General features: G+C 45.1%; 1 protein-coding gene across 3 annotated transcripts in view; it reads right to left on the minus strand.

Annotated features, from left to right (window-relative positions):
* Nucleotides 1–20024, minus strand: part of DAAM1 (dishevelled associated activator of morphogenesis 1) — a 63185-nt gene that overhangs the window by 17450 nt on the left and 25711 nt on the right. For 2 of the 3 annotated variants that reach the window (XM_053475534.1, XM_053475532.1), the window contains exons 2-5: nucleotides 9389–9608; nucleotides 6663–6752; nucleotides 4310–4381; nucleotides 36–130 (exon numbers count right to left, since the gene is read on the minus strand). In XM_053475534.1, coding sequence (XP_053331509.1) covers nucleotides 36–130; nucleotides 4310–4381; nucleotides 6663–6752; nucleotides 9389–9571 — 440 coding nt within the window. In that variant the 5' untranslated portion in view covers nucleotides 9572–9608. Of the gene's footprint in view, nucleotides 1–35; nucleotides 131–4309; nucleotides 4382–6662; nucleotides 6753–9388; nucleotides 9609–18373; nucleotides 18585–20024 lie in introns of those variants that run through there. The other variant, XM_053475533.1, reaches the window with a different exon arrangement.

Here is a 20024-nt window from a genome sequence, read left to right on the forward strand (position 1 = left end):
AGAAAAAAAACCCTGTAAAGATAAAAGATAATTACCTCATTGGCTTCGTCCTCAGAGCGGTTTTCAAACTTTCTATAGTCTTGCTCCTTTCGTCCTCGTCTTCTTTCTCCATCGCCAGCAACGTTCTTCTCTGAAAGAGGAAAAGCATTTATTTTATATAAATTATATAATATTATAAAAAAATCTTTTTTTTTTTTTTTTAAACCAAAAGTTTCATGGCAAAACAATAAGGTTTTATACTTCACATACAAATTATATGATGACATCATTGCCACTTGGCTTATGGATCATCTGATGACATCACAGCAGTATAAATCACAAGGGGGCGTCTTTAAACGGAGTTTGTTCGTTCTCAGTTTTGGGTCCGTACCCGTTGCATACGCCGAGAAACGCCCAACTCGCCCGGCAGCGTGGCACAGATCTCCATGGCGTAACCAGCCCAATGATCGCCCAAGAAAGCTATGTGCCCCCCAAGTTTGGCAGCAGAGGGACCGGTGCCCCCCAGTTTTGTGGCAGGGGCTCAAACACTGGGACTGGGGGACAGTCATACATTTATATTATATATATATTATATATATATAGCCCGTTTATTAGGTCCGCCAATATATCTACAGAAATTGAGAATCGAGGGGTCAGGCTGTCACGTTCTCGCGAGGGGCTTGTCCGGGGCGCAGCCTCCCCGATCCAAAAATAGGACATTTTCTGAACAACAACCCAAAATAAATCCAAAAATGTAAATAAAGCCTTTTAATATTTGTGGCGGCTGGGATAGTTCACGTAATATTCACTTTAGCGCAGCCTGAAGAGGTGTTTAATTTTTTTGCCCCCCGACATCTGCCCCGCAGTAACGCAGTACAGCTGCTGCCGGACAAACCGTTCATCTGCCCAGCGATGCCGCGGACGCCGCGACCCCAACGCAAAATGAAACAGAGGGAGGGCGGCGTGCGTTTAATCCCCCCCATAGGCAGCTGCTCCGGGGAGAATCAAAGGACAAAACAGCCGTGTGGGGGCTCATGGAGATTAACCCTTTGGACTCGGGGCGGGAAAGGAACGATCCGTATATTATCATTACCGTTACTTAGCTCACTCTTGCTGAGGAGGCTGTGAGAAGGTCGCTGCTGGAGGGCTCAAAACATTACAGATTGCAAGCTCTTTGGGACAGACTTTGGTCATCAGACCTGCAGTATCAGATTAGAGCGCTATGTTCAGGATTCCAATTGCGTTTACCCCGAATCGCGGGGTGAATAGGGAGTGTTTTTCTCATTACCATATGACAGTGGAAATCCCTGCCTGAACACAGGTGACCAACCGAGCTGGCTGGTAGGGTATACTGTGCATGCGCGGTGGTAGAGAGCTGGAGTGTGGGAGAAAAAGACAAACGCATTTGGGGGGTAAAGTTGATTCCGACGGACGCCTCCATCCAACGGGAGAAAACTTAATAAATGATAAATTAAAGGGGACAACGTTACCATATTCATTAGAATTAGTGTGTATGATGGCTGAAGTGACCCTACGAGGGGTTAATATTTGAGTCTCAGGGACAGAGATTCTGCGGCGATTACGTCTGTGCAGTCGACAGATGGCATTTTATCTATAAGAGACGCGCACCTCTCTTTAGGGCTCTTTTTTCCCCATTTTTTCCCCGTTGGGGTCACTGAGCACACGGAGGGTTAAGGAGGCATCCGTCTGTCTGCACTCAGAGCGATAACTCCTATTCTCTGATATATAAGAACCGCGCAACGGACACTCGCTGCTCTCAGCAACAAAGGAGCCACGCGGCTCAGAGACAGAACCAGCGGAATGCTATACACTACCCTTCAAAGGTTTGGGGTCACTCAGAAATGTCCTCGTTTTTTTTAAGAAAAGCTTATTTCGTCCATTAAAATAAAATGAAATGAATCAGAAATCTAGCGCAGACGGGGTTAATGTAAATTACTGTTGCCGAAAACGGCTGATTTTTAACGGAATCTCTTTATAGGCGTACAGAGGCCCTTTATCACTCCCATCACTCCTGTGTTCCAATGGCCCTTTATCACTCCCATCACTCCTGTGTTCCAATGGCCCTTTATCACTCCCATCACTCCTGCGTTCCAATGGCCCTTTATCACTCCCATCACTCCTGTGTTCCAATGGCCCTTTATCACTCCCGTCACTCCTGTGCTCCAATGGCCCTTTATCACTCCCATCACTCCTGTGTTCCAATGGCCCTTTATCACTCCCATCACTCCTGTGTTCCAATGGCCCTTTATCACTCCCATCACTCCTGCGTTCCAATGGCCCTTTATCACTCCCATCACTCCTGCGTTCCAATGGCCCTTTATCACTCCCATCACTCCTGTGTTCCAATGGCCCTTTATCACTCCCATCACTCCTGTGTTCCAATGGCCCTTTATCACTCCCATCACTCCTGTGTTCCAATGGCCCTTTATCACTCCCATCACTCCTGTGTTCCAATGGCATGCTGTGGTCGCTGATCCAAGTTTAATGTGTATATATATATATATATATATATATATATATATATATATATATATATATATATATATATATATATATATATATATATATATATATATATATATATATATATATATATATATATGAACGGCGGTGTATATGCAGAAAGGTTATTATTTCCATTTAGTGTATAATCTCTCCATTAGTCTGTTTTAGATATATTAATAAGGCAATTACCATTTCTCCGCTACTCTTATCGGCTAAACGAACCCAGCTGGCTGGCACATGGCTTCCTCGCCGTTACCCCCGGGGGATATTGCATCATTTTCTTGGGCGATTTATACAATTTTACTCGTAGATGGCAGGGAACGGATGAAACCACTAAACCCCGGTTTGAAGTAGTCGTCACTGTTCCTATCATGCGGTTTTGGGGCAAAGTCGTAAATAAAGAGCATTTGCTAGAAGCATTCTTAGATCTGTGCTCGCAGCTACGCTCATTTAGGCGACAAAGCCCCTTCAGATTCAAACTCAGCAGCGAGGGGGAAAAAAAGTTATAATTAATATCAATCACGTTTCCTTTTCCTGTTTTGGAGCATACTGTATAAAATAAATCAGGGAAACGCGACGAGGGGTCACCAAAAAGCCCCCCCCCCAAAAAAAAAACGGTCGTCAGCTTTTTAGTGTTAACCCTTCGAGTGCCATCAATGTGTTGCCCAAAATAAAACAATTTAATTTCTTATTATGAGATAACAGATGCAGAAAAGTGTTATAAACATCTAGCGCAGCAGAAAGTACCTGTTTTATACACAGAAAAGGCTAGAACAGGGATGGGCCCCTGAAAACCAGGACAGTTGGCAGGTATACACCTGCATGGCGCAGAACTCACACACTAGAGTTTCTTAAGCAGTCATTTAACACTTTGCGTGACTATACGCAGTCTGCTGAGAAGCGGATCACAGCCTCCACGCGTTACTTTTGGGTACGGCGCCCCTTTAAGTCGCGTCTGCCGAGAAGCCGATCACAGCCCCCACCCAAAGCTTTGAAGGCTCCTTTCCGCCGAACCTCATTCTTTCGCTAATAACAGGCGGCGTCCAGCTGCCGGCGGCGTGCCTCTGTACGGCGTGGATGGGAGCTGAAGGGAAAGGCATCTGTTGGTCTCGTTTCGGTTATCTGGAAGATGGCGGGAGATATCCCCCGTATCTGGAGCATGCACCTGGCAGGATTCCACCGCAGTTGGCCGGCAGCTGTGTTGTCCACGAAGGTTCTCAGATGTCGCGCACGCTCCCCTTCCCTCGTCCTCCTCACCGCTAATACCCATTCATTAGACTTAGAGGAAGACTCAAAAACACGTCGATAGCAGAGGAATCATTTAAACCGAATAAAACCAGTAACACTATCAAGTATCCATGACAACGGTTCCTTTCCAGGGAACAGATCAAACAATAGGTCCAAACTATCATACCCATGCGCTAGTACCGGTTCCGTCCTTATACTTACTACCTACAATTCTACTCGCATAGAACACAGAAAATATTAATCGAGAAAAACATTGCTAATTCCTAAAAATAAAATAAAATAATACATATTATTATTACTGCTGTTAGTCTCTGAAATGGACTCTTTCTAGGATTTTTCAATAAGAAAAGAAACATTGTATTCGCTATTAAATGCCATTAAATTGTAAATCCAACTTGGCACTTTTGTGATGAACAGAAATTGGATTTCTAACAGATTATTCCAATTCTACGTACAACATCCACGACAGTAGCTTACGGTTACAAAACAGAGCATTTTAAACATTTCAAGGGAATTCTGATACAATTAAAACAATAAGCCGCATTGGAGCACTTACAGCAGCCATTAGGTTCAGCTGATCAATGTAGAACTCCGGCCAGCTTGTAGCTCCTTTGTTTTCTTCCTGATCCTAAGAAAGAAGGAGGGAAAAAAAAGAAAAGAAAATTAATCTTTGTAAGACATGGATCCAACCATAGAACGGGCATTATCTGAAAGAGATATCGTATAATAGTACATATTCATGATAGTGTCCTTGCCAGTTTGCAGAGGAACCTTGCGTTGTGATCCATCCCTAGAGGTCCCACGTATGAAGAATGTATGACTCTAAAGCTTTATGTGGCCTCTGGCATCAACCACCATGACAGCTACAGTAATCCAAAGGGGAACCGTACCCTCCGACTTCACAGCAAGCTTCATGATCAGTTTCTGCTCAACCTCAGGTGACCATCTCTGGGGCTTAATCATGAAACCAGGAATTTCCAGGGGGAGAAGAACAAGACATTCACCAACTTCAAAATCGGGAATTAAGAGCCAACCTCAGGGAGTTTCCCTTGAAAAAAGGTTTGAGCTGAACGTTCATAATAAATGGTTAAAGCAGTGAGACTCCCCGATTGTCCTCTCTCTACAATCCCACCATAAATGATCCAGGCCCAGCTCAGCCCTTTCTGAAGGAGAAGCTCATTGGGGCCGACTCTTCAGCAGATGGAAGTCATGAGGTGTTACGACGTTTCAGCACGCTTTTACTTTTACTTGGTTCGTTAAGCTTCATGTATGAGAAGGTGGTTATCACCGGGTCATAATTACAACTCTAACGACCCGCTAAATCTATAGGTGACATGGAAATACCCTTCTTCTGGGAGGCAACTCCGCTTATATTCCGCCATCTTGGTAAAGTCAAACGTTGAACCTGCCTCGGTTCCACGTGGGTTCCAATGGTGTTTTAAGGTCACACTATGCTGGATTAATTCTAAAGTCGAGATGACAGATCGCCCCGTAGAGCCAGTTAGTGGAAGAAGCGGAATCCGAAGAGGATTCCAAACATCATTCCCGCACAAATATACTTTATGTACGAAAATAACTAATCTGGAAAGGCTTCAGACACTTTTGATCATCGTCTTAGTCATGTATTTACACAGAAAGTAATGACGACCTTGGAAAAAAGGCAAAGTAAACAGGACAAAGAATTATTCTAATGATACATCAAGAATGGTTTACGTTTGAAATGAAAGGGAAGAGGAATTATCTGAGGCTGCGGGTTTAGCCTTTAAATCCATAATTTATTAGCAGAGCAAAATATGGTTCCCATATTGTATAGGTTTGATGGTCCGCTGGAAAGAGTAGAAACAGCTCGTCGAGGGCTTCGGCATCCAAATTTGGGCATCCCAAAATATGTGTTTTATTACAAAAATTTGCCTAATTCTAAAAACAGACCATTTGTAGTAGCTGGTTAAAGATGGAACGCGCGACATAGTGTCGCAAACGCGTTCTCTCTGCGGTTTATCCTTATACCTTATCCTCTATCCTTATACTTATTACTACACCCATTCCTACCGCTCCTAAATTACTTACAAACCACACAAGAGATGAGGCCACAAATACAGCTGCAACGGTTAAGGAACTCAGAAGTGTCCATGAGGAATTCAAGATGGCGCCCTAGTTAACTGTAACCACCAGCTGTGTGAAGATCATGGCCTCTGGGCAATGACCAATGGACGCCAAGCCTCAAAAAAGATATGATACAAATTGGCCCACGATCACCCCATGTCGGGGCACAGATTTTTAGTAACTTTACATGGCAGGATAATCATATGTAGCCGGGGCATCTGAGCTTCTGATGTTCTTGGACTTAAGACTGATGAAGTCCTGCTCTGTCATTAAACTATGGACCGAAGCAGCTTTGATGACTTCTTTGGACGGAGTTTTGGGTCAAAGGGGATAAAATGAGCACCTTATTTAACTACAATGCTGAAGAAGATACCCCGGCTCTTTACGGGACACCTGCCAAACCTGGTTGTTTGTATCCTGTTGAGAACGTTGGGAAGCCAACATTCTTAGAGCTTGAGAATTAATATCTTGTTTTATTATATTCACGCTCAGTGAACAGACAATTCTGTACATTCTGTAAACTGGTTACAGGTGTTGAATAATCTCATGTGAATTAAAGTGGCAGCGCCAGTCTCATCCGCTTCGGAAGGGAAAAAATCGAGATTCACGTTGACTGCAGCTTTTACACAATAGTCTACCCATCAATTAGCACAAGCTTTACCATTATTTCAGATTTGTATATGGCCTGAGAATGGAAGGGTATAAAAAGGGAGGAAGAACCCCCCAAAAAACTAAAGTAACCCCTTGAATCCAGACTTGTGAATTCTACCAGCGCAGCAGTTAGTTCTGGTGAGCACCATCCTTACCTTCTTCTTGCTACAATATATCTGCCATTTCTTCTCAGCCGGAAGGGCAAACATGGCTTCCCTGTGCTTGTCACTGAGGTCCAGCTCATCCTGCGGGGGAAACAAAGTGAACATATTTTAGTATCGCAGCTCCATATTTCCCAAGTGTCCCTGTTCAGGATGGTCAGTCCTTCTGTAGGACTCAATCACTTAATACTCACTGTTATTTTTTCTAGGAGGTCAGAATGTTTTCTGGGTATCACGGGGTTCTATAAAACCCATTATTCTCTTCTAAATACCTCACTTGGTTTAAAAATCCGTTATCAGTAGCTCACAAGGTCATATAAAACAGATAGCAAAACCTCTATCCATACTCCCGAGAATGTTAGGTGTCCCTACTTGGCCATTTGGATTGCTTTTCTCTCCCTTTGGCTTTATTTAGTAGGTGCCCCTTCCAAATATTTTTTTTTCTCAAGCAGATATATTGAAGATTATGGGGAGATCTTAAGAATTTATTTAAGTTCTAAGGTCGGTAATAGCCCATGTTTTTCTTTTAGTACGTAAGATCAACATGTCTATCTGAGACCAAGGTTCCTCGGTGGAGTGGCAGCCCGGTACTGGGTTGCGAGGCGCTGGTCGTCTGTTTCTGCAGGTATCACGCGTGGAAGCGAAAACGGGAAGGAGCGTTGGGTCATGGGGTGAAAAGTCTGAGGAACACAGCCTTATACCCAAAATAGCACTCCTTTGGTTCATAGATATGGTTGTCTGAATTGGTGGCATTACAGTCACCGACCGGGATCTAGTGTCTATTAACCAATCTCTGGAAGGTATGGATCTGCTTGCTAGAAAATAATTAAAAAATATAAATATTCTGGGTGCTCTCCGTCTGACTTTTTTTTCCCCCAATTTTTTTATTTTATTTTTTTTATTTAAGCACTTTTGTTCACAAGGCTTACACGTGGACCATATGTCTCCGTGTCACGAGGCAGGTAAACATTAAACAGCCCGGCATTAATATTTCACTACCTGCTTTCAGTCCTAAAAAGCTTGTCTTTCATTGCCGCAAAAATAAAAAGCAGATGTTTGGGTGCAAGAAGCCACCCTTTTGAAGTAGAGAGAACAGCATCATATTTTCTCTCTAATGCCATAAATCACCATCAAGCGGAACTTTCTGAACACCCCGTCCCTCCCAGACTTAAGGAACGGGTCACGGCCAACGTATGACTTTTATATATATTTTTTTTATTTTATTTTATTTTATTTTTAATTTATTATAGGAAAATACCAGTTACAATCTAGATATTCCTTTAAGAATCAATCAAATTATTTTAAGAATCGATGATGTCTCATTAAAATATAAATTAAGAAAAAAAGCAATGCAAAGAAACCTAAAATACTATCAAATAAAAAAAAAATAAAAAAAAAAAAAGTAAGGATCTCGCAAAAAAGTTCAATTTAAGACGCGGACGCCCAAAACACGCCCAGCTCGTGAATCAGACGCCGGAGTGAAATTTAAACATGAAACTTGTGATGAGGAGTCAACAGCAAATTACATTAATCGTCTAACGAGTTCCGTTTAAGAGGAGCCCTCTGTTCTAGCGTGGTATTGGGATATACAGGGGCCGGGGCTGCCCAAAAGACCACATGTAACGTTTGGAACTGCCCCCCCCCGTGCATTTTTTCTTATTCAATGACATTTTAACGGTTTTGGAGAGGCAGCCTGTGGCAGAGCCAGCATTACCTACTCAATTTCATATCCTGAAGTTCTCTCGCTTCACCTCTCCTACCCTTACAAAGGCTTAGTGGGGAGGAATAACCATGCTTTTGGTTTAGTAAAACATACAGAAAACCCCCTCTCCTTAATGTGTGCCATTCTCAGCTGCTAAAAATAAACGGAAAAGGCAAATAAAAGGCAAGTAAATATTTAACAAAGAGCCACGGCCGGATACAACACATTAGTGTCTTCTTATGCGTTGTTGGCTTATGCAAATAACACTGGCTCGGCTATGTGCAAAGCATTCTGGGTACCGTACCAGGGCTCTCATTACTCCTAACAGTATAAACAACTTACAGCGTCCCCCCCCAGCCGGCCAAAGCCCGGCGGCTACACAAAGATATCCTTATGCTACATCATGACTTCACCGTGATCATCAGATACACTGAACCCATTCACATGGACAGAGAGCTGCCAAACAGGCAGGGGCCGGGCGCCTATGGAGAAATAGAAATCGGCAGCCCGTCGGAAAACCGGCACAGTCCTAGCCAGAGCCAAGGGAGGTTCGTCTAACATAAGGGCCAACTCAATGACATGGAGAAGAAGATGGAGATGGCTTGGCTCGTGGTCTTACTCCTCAACTCTTCAGAAGCTACATCAAACCAGATAAAAGTCTTGAACCCACACTGGCGTCTATTCACTAGAGTAGAGTTTGAAGGATCGAGTTGAGTATCGACTCCTTGACTCAATGGAAGCCCAGAGAGCTTCTGCTGCAGGAAGAACTTAGACCAAGTCCCCAGCTATCCAGTGAGGTCTAAGAGAGTTTGTTACATTAACCTTTTGAACATTTCAGATTATCTTAACAGCAAAGAAGTAACCTTGCTCTCTTGGCGTTTAAACCAAGCAATAGTCTAATGACCTGTCAACGGCCAAGAGGCTCCATTATGGTTCCAAAGACCAAACCTACGGCTGATGACTGACAGCAGCCACAGACAGATAAGATAAACGCGGCCTACAGGGGCCCGACACTTACCACCAGCTCCGAGAACATGACGTCCAGCTCCTCCAAGGGCGGGAGAGGCAAAGACGGCTCCATCGTCTGCAGGGCGAAATTGCTATCATTCCGCAACCGGTACGTGATCTCCGGGTGGTCGTTGGTCCGGAAACAGCAGAAGATGAAGGAGATCCCACGGCTGTTCCTTTTTCTCGGGGCCATGGCCGAGAGTCTGTGAATCACTTCCGCCTAAGAGATCCTGAACAAGACAAACGGTCAAAATGTAAAAGACGGAGAAATGTTTCCATAATGTGAACGCTTTCTACTGTAACGATACAATGTATAGAATAGTACACTGTGATACCCTCACACCCAGCAAACATTCTGAGCCCCTAGACCACGGGGGGCATCAGGGGAGGAACGAGGGGCATCGGGGAGGTCCCAAAGAAGCAACGGCTCTACAAAATAGGAGACCCAGCCTTCCAAATACTTATGAAGCACCGAAGCTTAAAGGGAACGACTGTTCTTAGGCCAGACGCAGAAGCCGGAGAACGAGCTTCTCCGGAGATCCTGGCATAAATGAGAAATATTTTCATATTCCGGCGGCAGCTGAATGACGATCCAAGAGCAAAAAGACGCGGCTAATCCATCCCGGGGGGGGGGGAGACTTAACAAGCAGGACTGTAACAGAATTTGTTTGCCCGTTAGGCTCCGATATGCAAATAAACCTTAAAAGTACAATGAAAAGGGAAATAATGACTGATGTAGCAGCGGATGCCGTTTTCACGGTAAATTTTCATATTTTTGTTGTTTTTTTTTTTTTTTTTTTAGAATTTGTTTAATCATTTTGTATTATATGATGTTTAATTACAAGATGACGCAGAATGGCTTTTTTTCCCCGTTGGCAGCAGTATTTCGGACATCTTTACCTTGTTATGGGGATCTGGCTTAAAGGGGGAGCTCAGAAAAAGGCTAAGGATGGTTTACGAACTCCGTCAGCCGCAAAAGTACGTCTCATATCTTGACCATTAAACACTAAATAAATAGTTTTGTGTTACTGCAATGGAGAATGCCATAGGAGTAGGGGGGCCCTCGGCGCCCATGGAGTAGGGGGCCCTCGGCGCCCATGGAGTAGGGGGCCCTCGGCGCCCATGGAGTAGGGGGCCCTCGGCGCCCATGGAGTAGGGGGCCCTCGGCGCCCATAGAGTAGGGGGCCCTCGGCGCCCATAGAGTAGGGGGCCCTCGGCGCCCATAGAGTAGGGGGCCCTCGGCGCCCATAGAGTAGGGGGCCCTCGGCGCCCATAGAGTAGGGGGCCCTCGGCGCCCATAGAGTAGGGGGCCCTCGGCGCCCATAGAGTAGGGGGCCCTCGGCGCCCATAGAGTAGGGGGCCCTCGGCGCCCATAGAGTAGGGGGCCCTCGGCGCCCATAGAGTAGGGGGCCCTCGGCGCCCATAGAGTCGGGGGGCCTCGGCGCCCATAGAGTAGGGGGCCCTCGGCGCCCATAGAGTCGGGGGGCCTCGGCGCCCATGGTATCAATTTGTCGGATATATTATTATTTTTAAGTAAAGGAAAACTATTATGCCCACCAAAATGTAAGACTATTTAATTGTATCAAAAATTATTCATCCCCACACATACAATCAATCAGAACTTGAGCGATCAACGACCCTAAATAAAATAGTCGAAACGCGGCATGAAGTCACACGAGCCGACATCAAACATTAAGTTCTGGCTATAGATCTAAGGAAAGTAACAAAGAGGGAGGGAAAAGAATAATGTAAGATAATCCTATCTCTTATAATACACGGAGGACAACGTCCCGAGATCAAACAATATCACGCTTTACATTGGCCAGAACACAATGTAATAATAATCTGCTTCATTTTAAATACACCCCTACCCCCTCGCTCTAACATGTATACCCCCTGAACATCTGACCACATTATGCATCTTATTGGGGGTTTCTTCTTTTATTTCTGAGGTTTTGAGAAAGTAGCGCATGTACAGCCAGAAGAGGGTTAAATAAGAGGGGGCGTAATAACCGCTATTATAATAGGATAACGACATTACATAGTTCAAGCACATTACGACATAAAAGGTTCTGTCCCGTTTAGGCGCAACGTTACATTTATTGATGTTAAACCCCAGTAATTTTATTCTGTCCTTTTAGGGTTGTGGTCTGTATGGCAACAACCTATCAGTGCGTTCTTTTGTGTCACATGGCAAATGAAGCATTCCCTGAGGGGACATTTTTTGCAAGGAGTCGGGGCCTCGGCGCCCATGGAAGGTAAGGGGGGGACTTTGGTGTTTCTAATGCTGCATTTAGATGAAGGTTAAATATCTTTAGGGGGGGCTTTCAATACCGTTCAAAATCCAATGGAGTTTCCATCCTCCGTGAACCGAAGTCGTCTTGGGAACCACCACACATTGATGAGATGCCTTAAAGAATTAACAGACCGGCCATTTACGTCATTCTAGCAGAATCCGGTGTGAATAATACATGGGGCGTCATATTTTATTTAACGTTACTTTTTGGCCTTCCGTTACATAAGCCGGCGGAGGCCGAAAGCTGGTGGACCCCCGTAGAATCCGCAAATTACAAAACTATCCGCATCAGGATTAAGTACATATGTGCCAGGTTCTTGACATGTGCTACCGTTACAGCAAACACATGTATGTTCCCTCGAATAAAAGTTAAAAGGGCAGCCGTGTCAAGGATCTGAGCAACATTTCCAAGAAGAACTCAGCTTGGAGACTCCCGCGAGCTTCGTGACGTCATGGAGCTTAACGGGGGGGTAAGTATGATCGTCCACATAGACATCTAAAGCTTTAAATATTAATAAAAAGCCACGTGCCGGGGCGTCCATTTAATTGCCCTGAAAGGGAAGCCCGTAGGGGCTGGTGGGCGATATCGCTGGTTTAACCACCGTGATGCTCCAGTGATTCCTGAGATACGAATCTAAGGAGCCACCGATCACGGATGACGAGGCGCCAGATGGTGCCTATTAACCCCTTAATGACAAAGCCCGAACATGTACGGGCTCAAAATGCATTGTTTTCAATGGGTTTTGGGACCGCCTATTGTCCTTAAGGGGTTAATGTTCCTTTTTCCGTTACCTACAGATAAATAAGACATTTGAGAGCCTCTTTTCAGACCCAACGTGCAGCAGTCAGGAAGATGAAGGTGATTTATAGAACGCCTTTTAGAAGAAAGAAAGAACTGCACATCGAGCGGCTAACAATTGGTCTTATAAAAAGCCTCTGCTCCTCATCTTTTGGAACACGCTTAACACGCGTGATATGCAACATCTTCTACCAAAAACACCTGCCAAACGTTTGGATGAAGACCGTTATCTTTGAGGAACAATGATTTCAATCACTTGATAAACCAGGAACCTTTGAGGTTTCCGAAAGATAGAAGGTCAAAGGAGGTCGAACTAAAAGTGTCAGAAGAACTTGCAGCAGGGCAACAAAAGTATCCTGGAACCTTGGGATTCTCCAACCATACGGTGCCGGGGATACAAGCGCACGCGCAGAGCACTCGGAACGACATTCTCAGGCCGGAATGCTTGTGCGTTTGACGGGCATTCACCTCCAATAACAGTCATGGCCCAATTGTCCCTGAATTCCCATAATGTAATGCAGTCCCCCCCCCCCAACTTATCATGGAATTACATTGTAACTGCGCATGCAAGCCTTTAAAGCCGGCAAAAACATTAACCATTTATTAGCTCCTCAGAAGAGACGGCCATGGGCACCCGATCGATTCAGTGCCATGGGGATCTGGGGCGTTTGGGGGGGCCAGCGATAATGTTCGGTTTCCCGCATACAACCCAGAGACACGTTACGAATGCAACATCATTTAACCCCTGCATGCTAACGGGTACAGCAGGCTACTAAGTGAAAGGGGTCCCTAAATTATAGATCAGTGCCCATGCATTATAGATTAACTGGAAACAAAGAGAAGGATCACACTAGGTGCTATAGACAATATAAAGCTCTCCAGCGCCCGGGGGTCCAAACAATGCAACGCAGCTGCTATAGACGCTAACTCCCAAAATGCTCATCCAGCCAAGAAGCCAATATGGTTGCTGCTCCGGGCTACAACTTCTGGAATGGCTGATCATCATGAGATTTGTAGTCAACTGTGATTGAAGATCTGGGTAGACTTCGTTCGCCCGATAGTATACACATAGTGTGGGTTCCTGAGATATCGATATATATACACACACATATATACACTTTAACCCTTTAATAGGATACTTTCACAAATACACAATGCAGATGTCCCTTGGCAATACGAGATTTAACCTTCTAAAGGCACGGCAGCCAAAGGGTTAAAGATCACCCCCCTCTATGAGAATCCTGCTCCGGCATAGTCGTTTTTGGGTAATTACGAAGACCCCGCGTGCACTCGGCTCCACGCCCGTCAGAGACGTTTCCCACTCTTACTTCCAGCGCTCACGCGCCGTCGACGGAAATCACTTTAATCCCCGCTGACCTAATTGTCGCTTAAACCTTTTTTCGTCTAATTAGGAACTGCGTGTCCCATCTCGATTTAACGAGGATCTCACCAGGGACCGCTTCTTAGGGGCACTTGACTCAAACCCCCCCCCCATCCCCGTCCCTTCTGTTAACACAAAATAAAATATTTGTTAAAAAGGTTTTCATCTGCCGGACGCCAGCTGCTCCCCCGACCCATTAAACGCACGGCGCGAAAGAGAATCTCCCGTTTATGGGATAAGCAAAACAGAGCAGCATCTATTGACAGCCAGATCAATAACGATCAATCGCCGGCTCCCGCTGGAGTTTATTACTCATAATAAGTGCTTGTCTATCAGGCAGTTACATTATTAAAGGGATTCTCTTTATAAACTGCCTGCGACAGCATCTCAGATACACCGCTACCCACTCTCCAGGACCAAGGCTTTATCTTACTGCATCGCCTAGCATTTTAAAGGCCACCCATGCCACATGATTCAAGCCGGATCGTCCGGGCTTCCATTAAACGCAAGGGAACGACGTCCATGTCGTCCGGAGACAGAAAAACATCAAGCGTATGATTTTAGGGCTCCCTCTGACCCTGACAGGGTTAATATGGCTCCGGAATCACTCGCCAGCGCGTTAAAGTGCCTGTGAACGCCCGTAGGACCCCAACAAGAAGCTGCGTTGCCTTTTGATTATTGGCACATACGGGGTTAACGTATTTAAATGCTTCAACGTCGGGGATTAGGATTGCCCCAAGATCCCGTCGTTAGAAGACGGTGCCCCGCTGTTCAGCCCTGGCTTCCTTTCACTTTAACAAGCAATTAACAGCCTAATAAATGGCCGAGTTTCACATTAAACCCCACGCCCTACGTTTTACATGAATGGGAGTTGGCCCCGCGGCTCTCGACTTGGACGCTACTCAGGCAGGACTTCCACGAAATCATTAAAAAAAAAGGAGGCCGAGGAAGATCATCGAGACAGCATTGAAGTTTCCCTCTACGGGTGGGGGGGGGGGGTGGAGTCCATATAGCGAACGCCCAACAGCAGGTCATTCTTCCCCTTCCGCCCCAGGATTTCGTAAATTATAATGTTATCGGTTATATTCTCCCCTATCACATGGAATCCGCTAGCGCCATATAAATAAAACGTAATGCGATAGCGACCTGCGTGGACACTGGTGGCACCGGCCAAGAAGAGGAGCTGTAAGAAGAAACACGAAGCAGCCGAATAGCATGGTTAGGGAGGAGACGCGAGACATAGGAGCCAGGTAGACAAGCGTGGGAACCAGGAAGAGGTACGTCAATAAAGCTCAATATAAAACAGGACAAAAGTTTAGGAACCAGACCTAAAATCTAGGAGCCATGGCTACCTGGTATAAGCCCTGACGGACTGTATTACCCATTCGGCATGGACAATAAAATCGTTCCAGAAGGAGGAACCCAAGGGAGTGGATTGTATATAATCTATGGTTAAACATAACAGAGTACAACAGAGACACAAGGTCAACCCGGGCGACCGATGCGAGGATGTCCTCTCTCGAGCAGACAAGCCATGAGCGTGACTAATTAATATCGTCAGACGATGGAACCTCTCAATTCCATAATAAGGGACACGGTTAGCCAGCGATGGTTTCTGGATCATGAAATAAATACCTCTCTATCTATGCAAAGGCAGCAATCAAGGATCTTGATACACAATACAAAACATCTCTGTGAACTGACGAATATTTAAGGTCAAATGCGGTACATGGAATGACCATTATACCAGTTTTTTAACCCCAAAAAGTAGTAGGTAATGGGTAAGGAAATGACATTACCCAATGCTGGCCTGTAAGACGCCACCATCATTATAATATATCACCAAAAAAATACATGGCATTGGTACATGGGGGGTCACACGCAGTCGTGTCCAACTGGGATGAAGACTAATTCGCTTTAATAGTCTTGGAGCCAATGAGAGACTGAATCTCGGCATTGCTTCGTTCCTATTGGTTGTAGATAATCTAGTTTAGAATTCTAGACAGCCGATGAAGTCCTCTATACCAAAATAATGAAACCACCGCCACCGGTGGTGCCACCGCTCTTTAAAGAGCCAAGTAAAATCACTGTTTTGCCGTTATCAGCAAGTGGCTTTTCACGGGTGATGAGACATCGGTCAGGTTCCCAGACGTCTTACCGCCCTCTGAAAATGAAAGCCGATATCTGCTTCCACCCATCCTGTTTGGATAGGTTGCTCCAGGAGAGTAACAAAGTTACGCACACGCTACTTAGATCTACGAGAAAAAAGAACTACCGGGATTAGTTTACTTTTTGCAGGATGCAAGAAGCCAAACAAAAGCCCATGAAACGTGTCACCTTCTAGAGTGGTTTCCTCACCGTGGGATTACCGGAGTGAAGGCTTCACAAGAGAATGATGAGAACATCCACCGCGCCCATTTGTTTAGCATGGTCTATTATGGAAACCAAGAGATGGAGACATTCCGCGAATTAAATCACAAGGCAAGCCCTGCCATGTCCGGCTACCATGAGGACCACCATAGAGCCCACTTCCCACACGAGCAATACTAGAAAGATTGGCTGTGGGAGCAGACATCTTGCCGCTCAGAAAGAACTTGTTGGAGGTTCCCTTAGACCAATATCGTAAAAAGATATAAAAACTGAGATATCAGACGACATATTTACCCCCCAACAACCATCAGAACAAACAAAAACAGCTAGTTTAGATTAACAAGGGCACGCTATCAGGCATCACCATCTATAGGAACATCTAAACAGCATGAAGACTCCATCCAGTAACCCATCCCATATCACAAGATGGTGGCTACAGACGCAAAACACACACCTTGTGTATTTGAGAGCCTCTCCCTTACATCGCCGCCAGTTTCCAACTATAAATTCACAACTGTTTTATCCCGTTCTTATTCCCCCTCTCGTCGTCAAACACAGAGTCAGGAGGACCTTCATTTCTCAACCTCTAGAAAGAGCTACTTGGCCGAGCTGAGCAGATCAGCGCCAGATCCCGGTGTGTGCAGAATACACGTTTCGTGTAACACGCTGGGGAATACCTTTGCGGTACATGTAAGTATCCTCTGCTATAATGGGCTGATTCCATCTAGTGCTTACAGATTGGCCCCATCCGGCCCCCGGTCTAGTCGCCCATTTCTCCTGCTGTAAAGACTCAAACCTTAAATCAGTCGTTGGTCTCGTCTTAGATTCAGGAGCCGTATGTCTATCCCATGCATGGTTAATACCCTCACTGTATTACCCTCTACCACCTGTGCCGGGAGGCTGCTCCACTTACCCACCAGCCTCTCAGGAACAGTAAACTTCCTTACATTACTTCTGAAACTTACAATCTAAAGTTATACACTTCTCCTCAATAATTTAGGATGAAACGTCGACCTGTATCGGCAGTTCCCGGTTCCAAATAGAACAAAATGCAAACCGCTTGCGAGGCGTCGATCAGGCGACCGGTTTCGAGGAAATAAAAAGCAGAATTAGGTCATTTGTGAGCTTAGTCACCAAACCTTGGACTAGACAGAAGAATTTGAAAGGATTCGGCGTAGTCAAGGACAAGTATTGCAGCGGCGTAGGGCATTAGCACAATGTCGGAGACAATACATTCCTCTCCCAACGTGTTTTTATTCCTCCCCAATTTATGGAGCAAGGGGTGCCAGTTGCTAGGATTCCCCGTCCCCCCGCTCTCAATTTATCGTTAATCCCCCCCAGAGACAATCCCTACGTTCGCAAAAGGCTGGCGCTAGTAATGAGTTTCCCCGATTAAGCGTCTAATTAATTTGGCGTGGAGATTTACTGAAACCTTCAATCGTACGGCACCGAAAAATGTAATATGGGCACCAAAGCGAAGCCATCTATTATAATTACCATGGCAACAGACTTCCTGTCCGAAAGCAAGCCTGCAATGGCTGATTTCACCTATTGATTTATACATTTTCACACTGCGAGCGCCAAACACCCACCGAGGAAAAACCCGCAAGATTCGTAAAAGATTCAAAACCAAATAACGACACCCCCCCTCCAATGAGAGGGGGGGGGGGGAAAGTCACCCAAAAAACGAGCTTGGAGGCAGTGAAATGGGGGGGGGTTCCCAGAAATTATACGCCGTTATTTATATAAATCAGCCTTCGATTGGCTACACGGCAAAAAACACAACAATGTATCTTTCTAATAACGGTCTTTGTTTCAAGAAAGAAGAAAAAAAACAGCAACGCCGGACTGGAAATCAACCGCCGGGCAGTCGGAGCGTTTATCGACCTTCAAAAATTCCATATAATGCATGGGGGGGCATGTCGGGCAACATCCGAGGCCAAAAACCGTGTTATATTAATCAAATATATATATATATATATTATATATATATATATTATATATACATATACACACACACACACACACACACACACACATATACATACATACACACACACACACACACACACACACACACACACGTACGTACAAACGCACACCTTACATAATAGATATTCTCCGCAGGCAGGTGCGGCGGCTCCATTACCTGTTCAGCAGGGCGTCCGCTGTGAGCGCTTATATTTCCATTGTAATCGCCGCTTGTCGTAAAAGCCACCCACAGAACACCAGCCGTAAAATCCTGCCGACGCCGGTCACATTTTCCCGGCCATTTCCGATTCCAGATGAAAGAGCCGTAATTCCAAGCAGCCCCAGTCCTCCCCAGGGGTGGCTTCCATCAGTGGCGGTGTGACACAGCTGTGACTCCTCATTGAAGCAGGGGTATAATGCCCCCCTCTGCCCCTCCACCCCCCCCTCTCCCTCCCTCCGCTGGGTGACTAGGAGCTAATTGGCCAGGGAAGCCGAGAACAGCCCAGGGGAGGACGGCACCGGTGTTACTGGGACGCGGGGTTATGGCCACATGCAATACGACAGGTGGACGCAGCCAGCAGCCTGCGCAGACTGGGGCTCCCCGAGCCGGCTCGGCACTGCTTTATATGCCAGACACAGCAAACACACCGTCACGTGGTGCCTTCAACCAGCAGCCTTCCAAAGCTCCCGGTATGGAAAGGGTTACAGAAAGGGGGCGGGCACACATGGCAGCACCAACAGATTTAACCGTAAAATGCCCAGAGCAAACTGAACAAGAAAAAAAAAAGGCATATAAAGCAATGTTTAGGGGTTTAACCCTTGGGATATGAAATGGTTAACCGGAGACACTTATAATAACAGTATGGAGCCGGCAGCTTGGTTATTATTTCGCTATTCTATAGGAAACAGGTAAGGCCGGTTACTTTGTTTCCCTTCATCTCCTCCCTGGCATTATAAACGACGTGATTTACGTGTAAGAATCAATTATTATACCGGCTACAACTGCTGACCTGAATGATATTTTATTTAAAAAAAAATAAAAATCTGTGTATTCACTTGCCTCTGTCAGAGAAAGGGTTAAAAAATGAACGCTATACAGTGTTAAAGACCTATTAAACCTAATGTTGGGGAGAGATGCCAAGAACTGGACCTGGGAGTCTCAGGGTTACCCAACTACCTGAAGCTCTATAAAAACAGAACATTTTCCCATAGAAAATGAAAAAAAATAAAAGATAAAATAAAAAATTTAAGGATTCTGGATATAAAAATAAAATGCAGACACCCCCTATTTTCTCTAAAAACCAGTACTTAGGAGGTGATGGCATAAAATAGAAGATTTCTGAATTAAAGAACCTTTTTTCCCCCAGTTATGTTATCTTAAAATGTCAGTAAGAAATTAATTATTATTCATAAATAATAATAATATTCCAAGAATTCTATCATTGTTTGCAAACAGAATAAAGAATGAAACATAAGAGTGCGAAACAAACCACAACGTTCTGATACAGGAGTATCCGGCTGCTGATACGTAGGATATTTACTGGGCCGATCACCGCTGATCCCTCTACAGAGCCAACTTTTTGGGTTTCATTTACATTTTTTTTTTTTAATATCTGCAGAGCTCCACTAAATGTCTGAACGGGATAATCACGGAAATTATTTACGACGGTTTCCAAAGCCTTGCGTTTTAGGAACGGCCGAGCGACCCGGCGTAATAACTGAACACCGCGGAACAGTACAAGAGTCCAAAGAACATGAAGTCAATGCGATACTAAGTATATTAGTAGTAAAGGTTATTAGCAAACAGAACGATTCTTAAAAGGGGCCGT

Source organism: Spea bombifrons, chromosome 9 (assembly GCF_027358695.1).
Source record: "Spea bombifrons isolate aSpeBom1 chromosome 9, aSpeBom1.2.pri, whole genome shotgun sequence".
Taxonomy (NCBI): Eukaryota; Metazoa; Chordata; class Amphibia; order Anura; family Pelobatidae; genus Spea; species Spea bombifrons.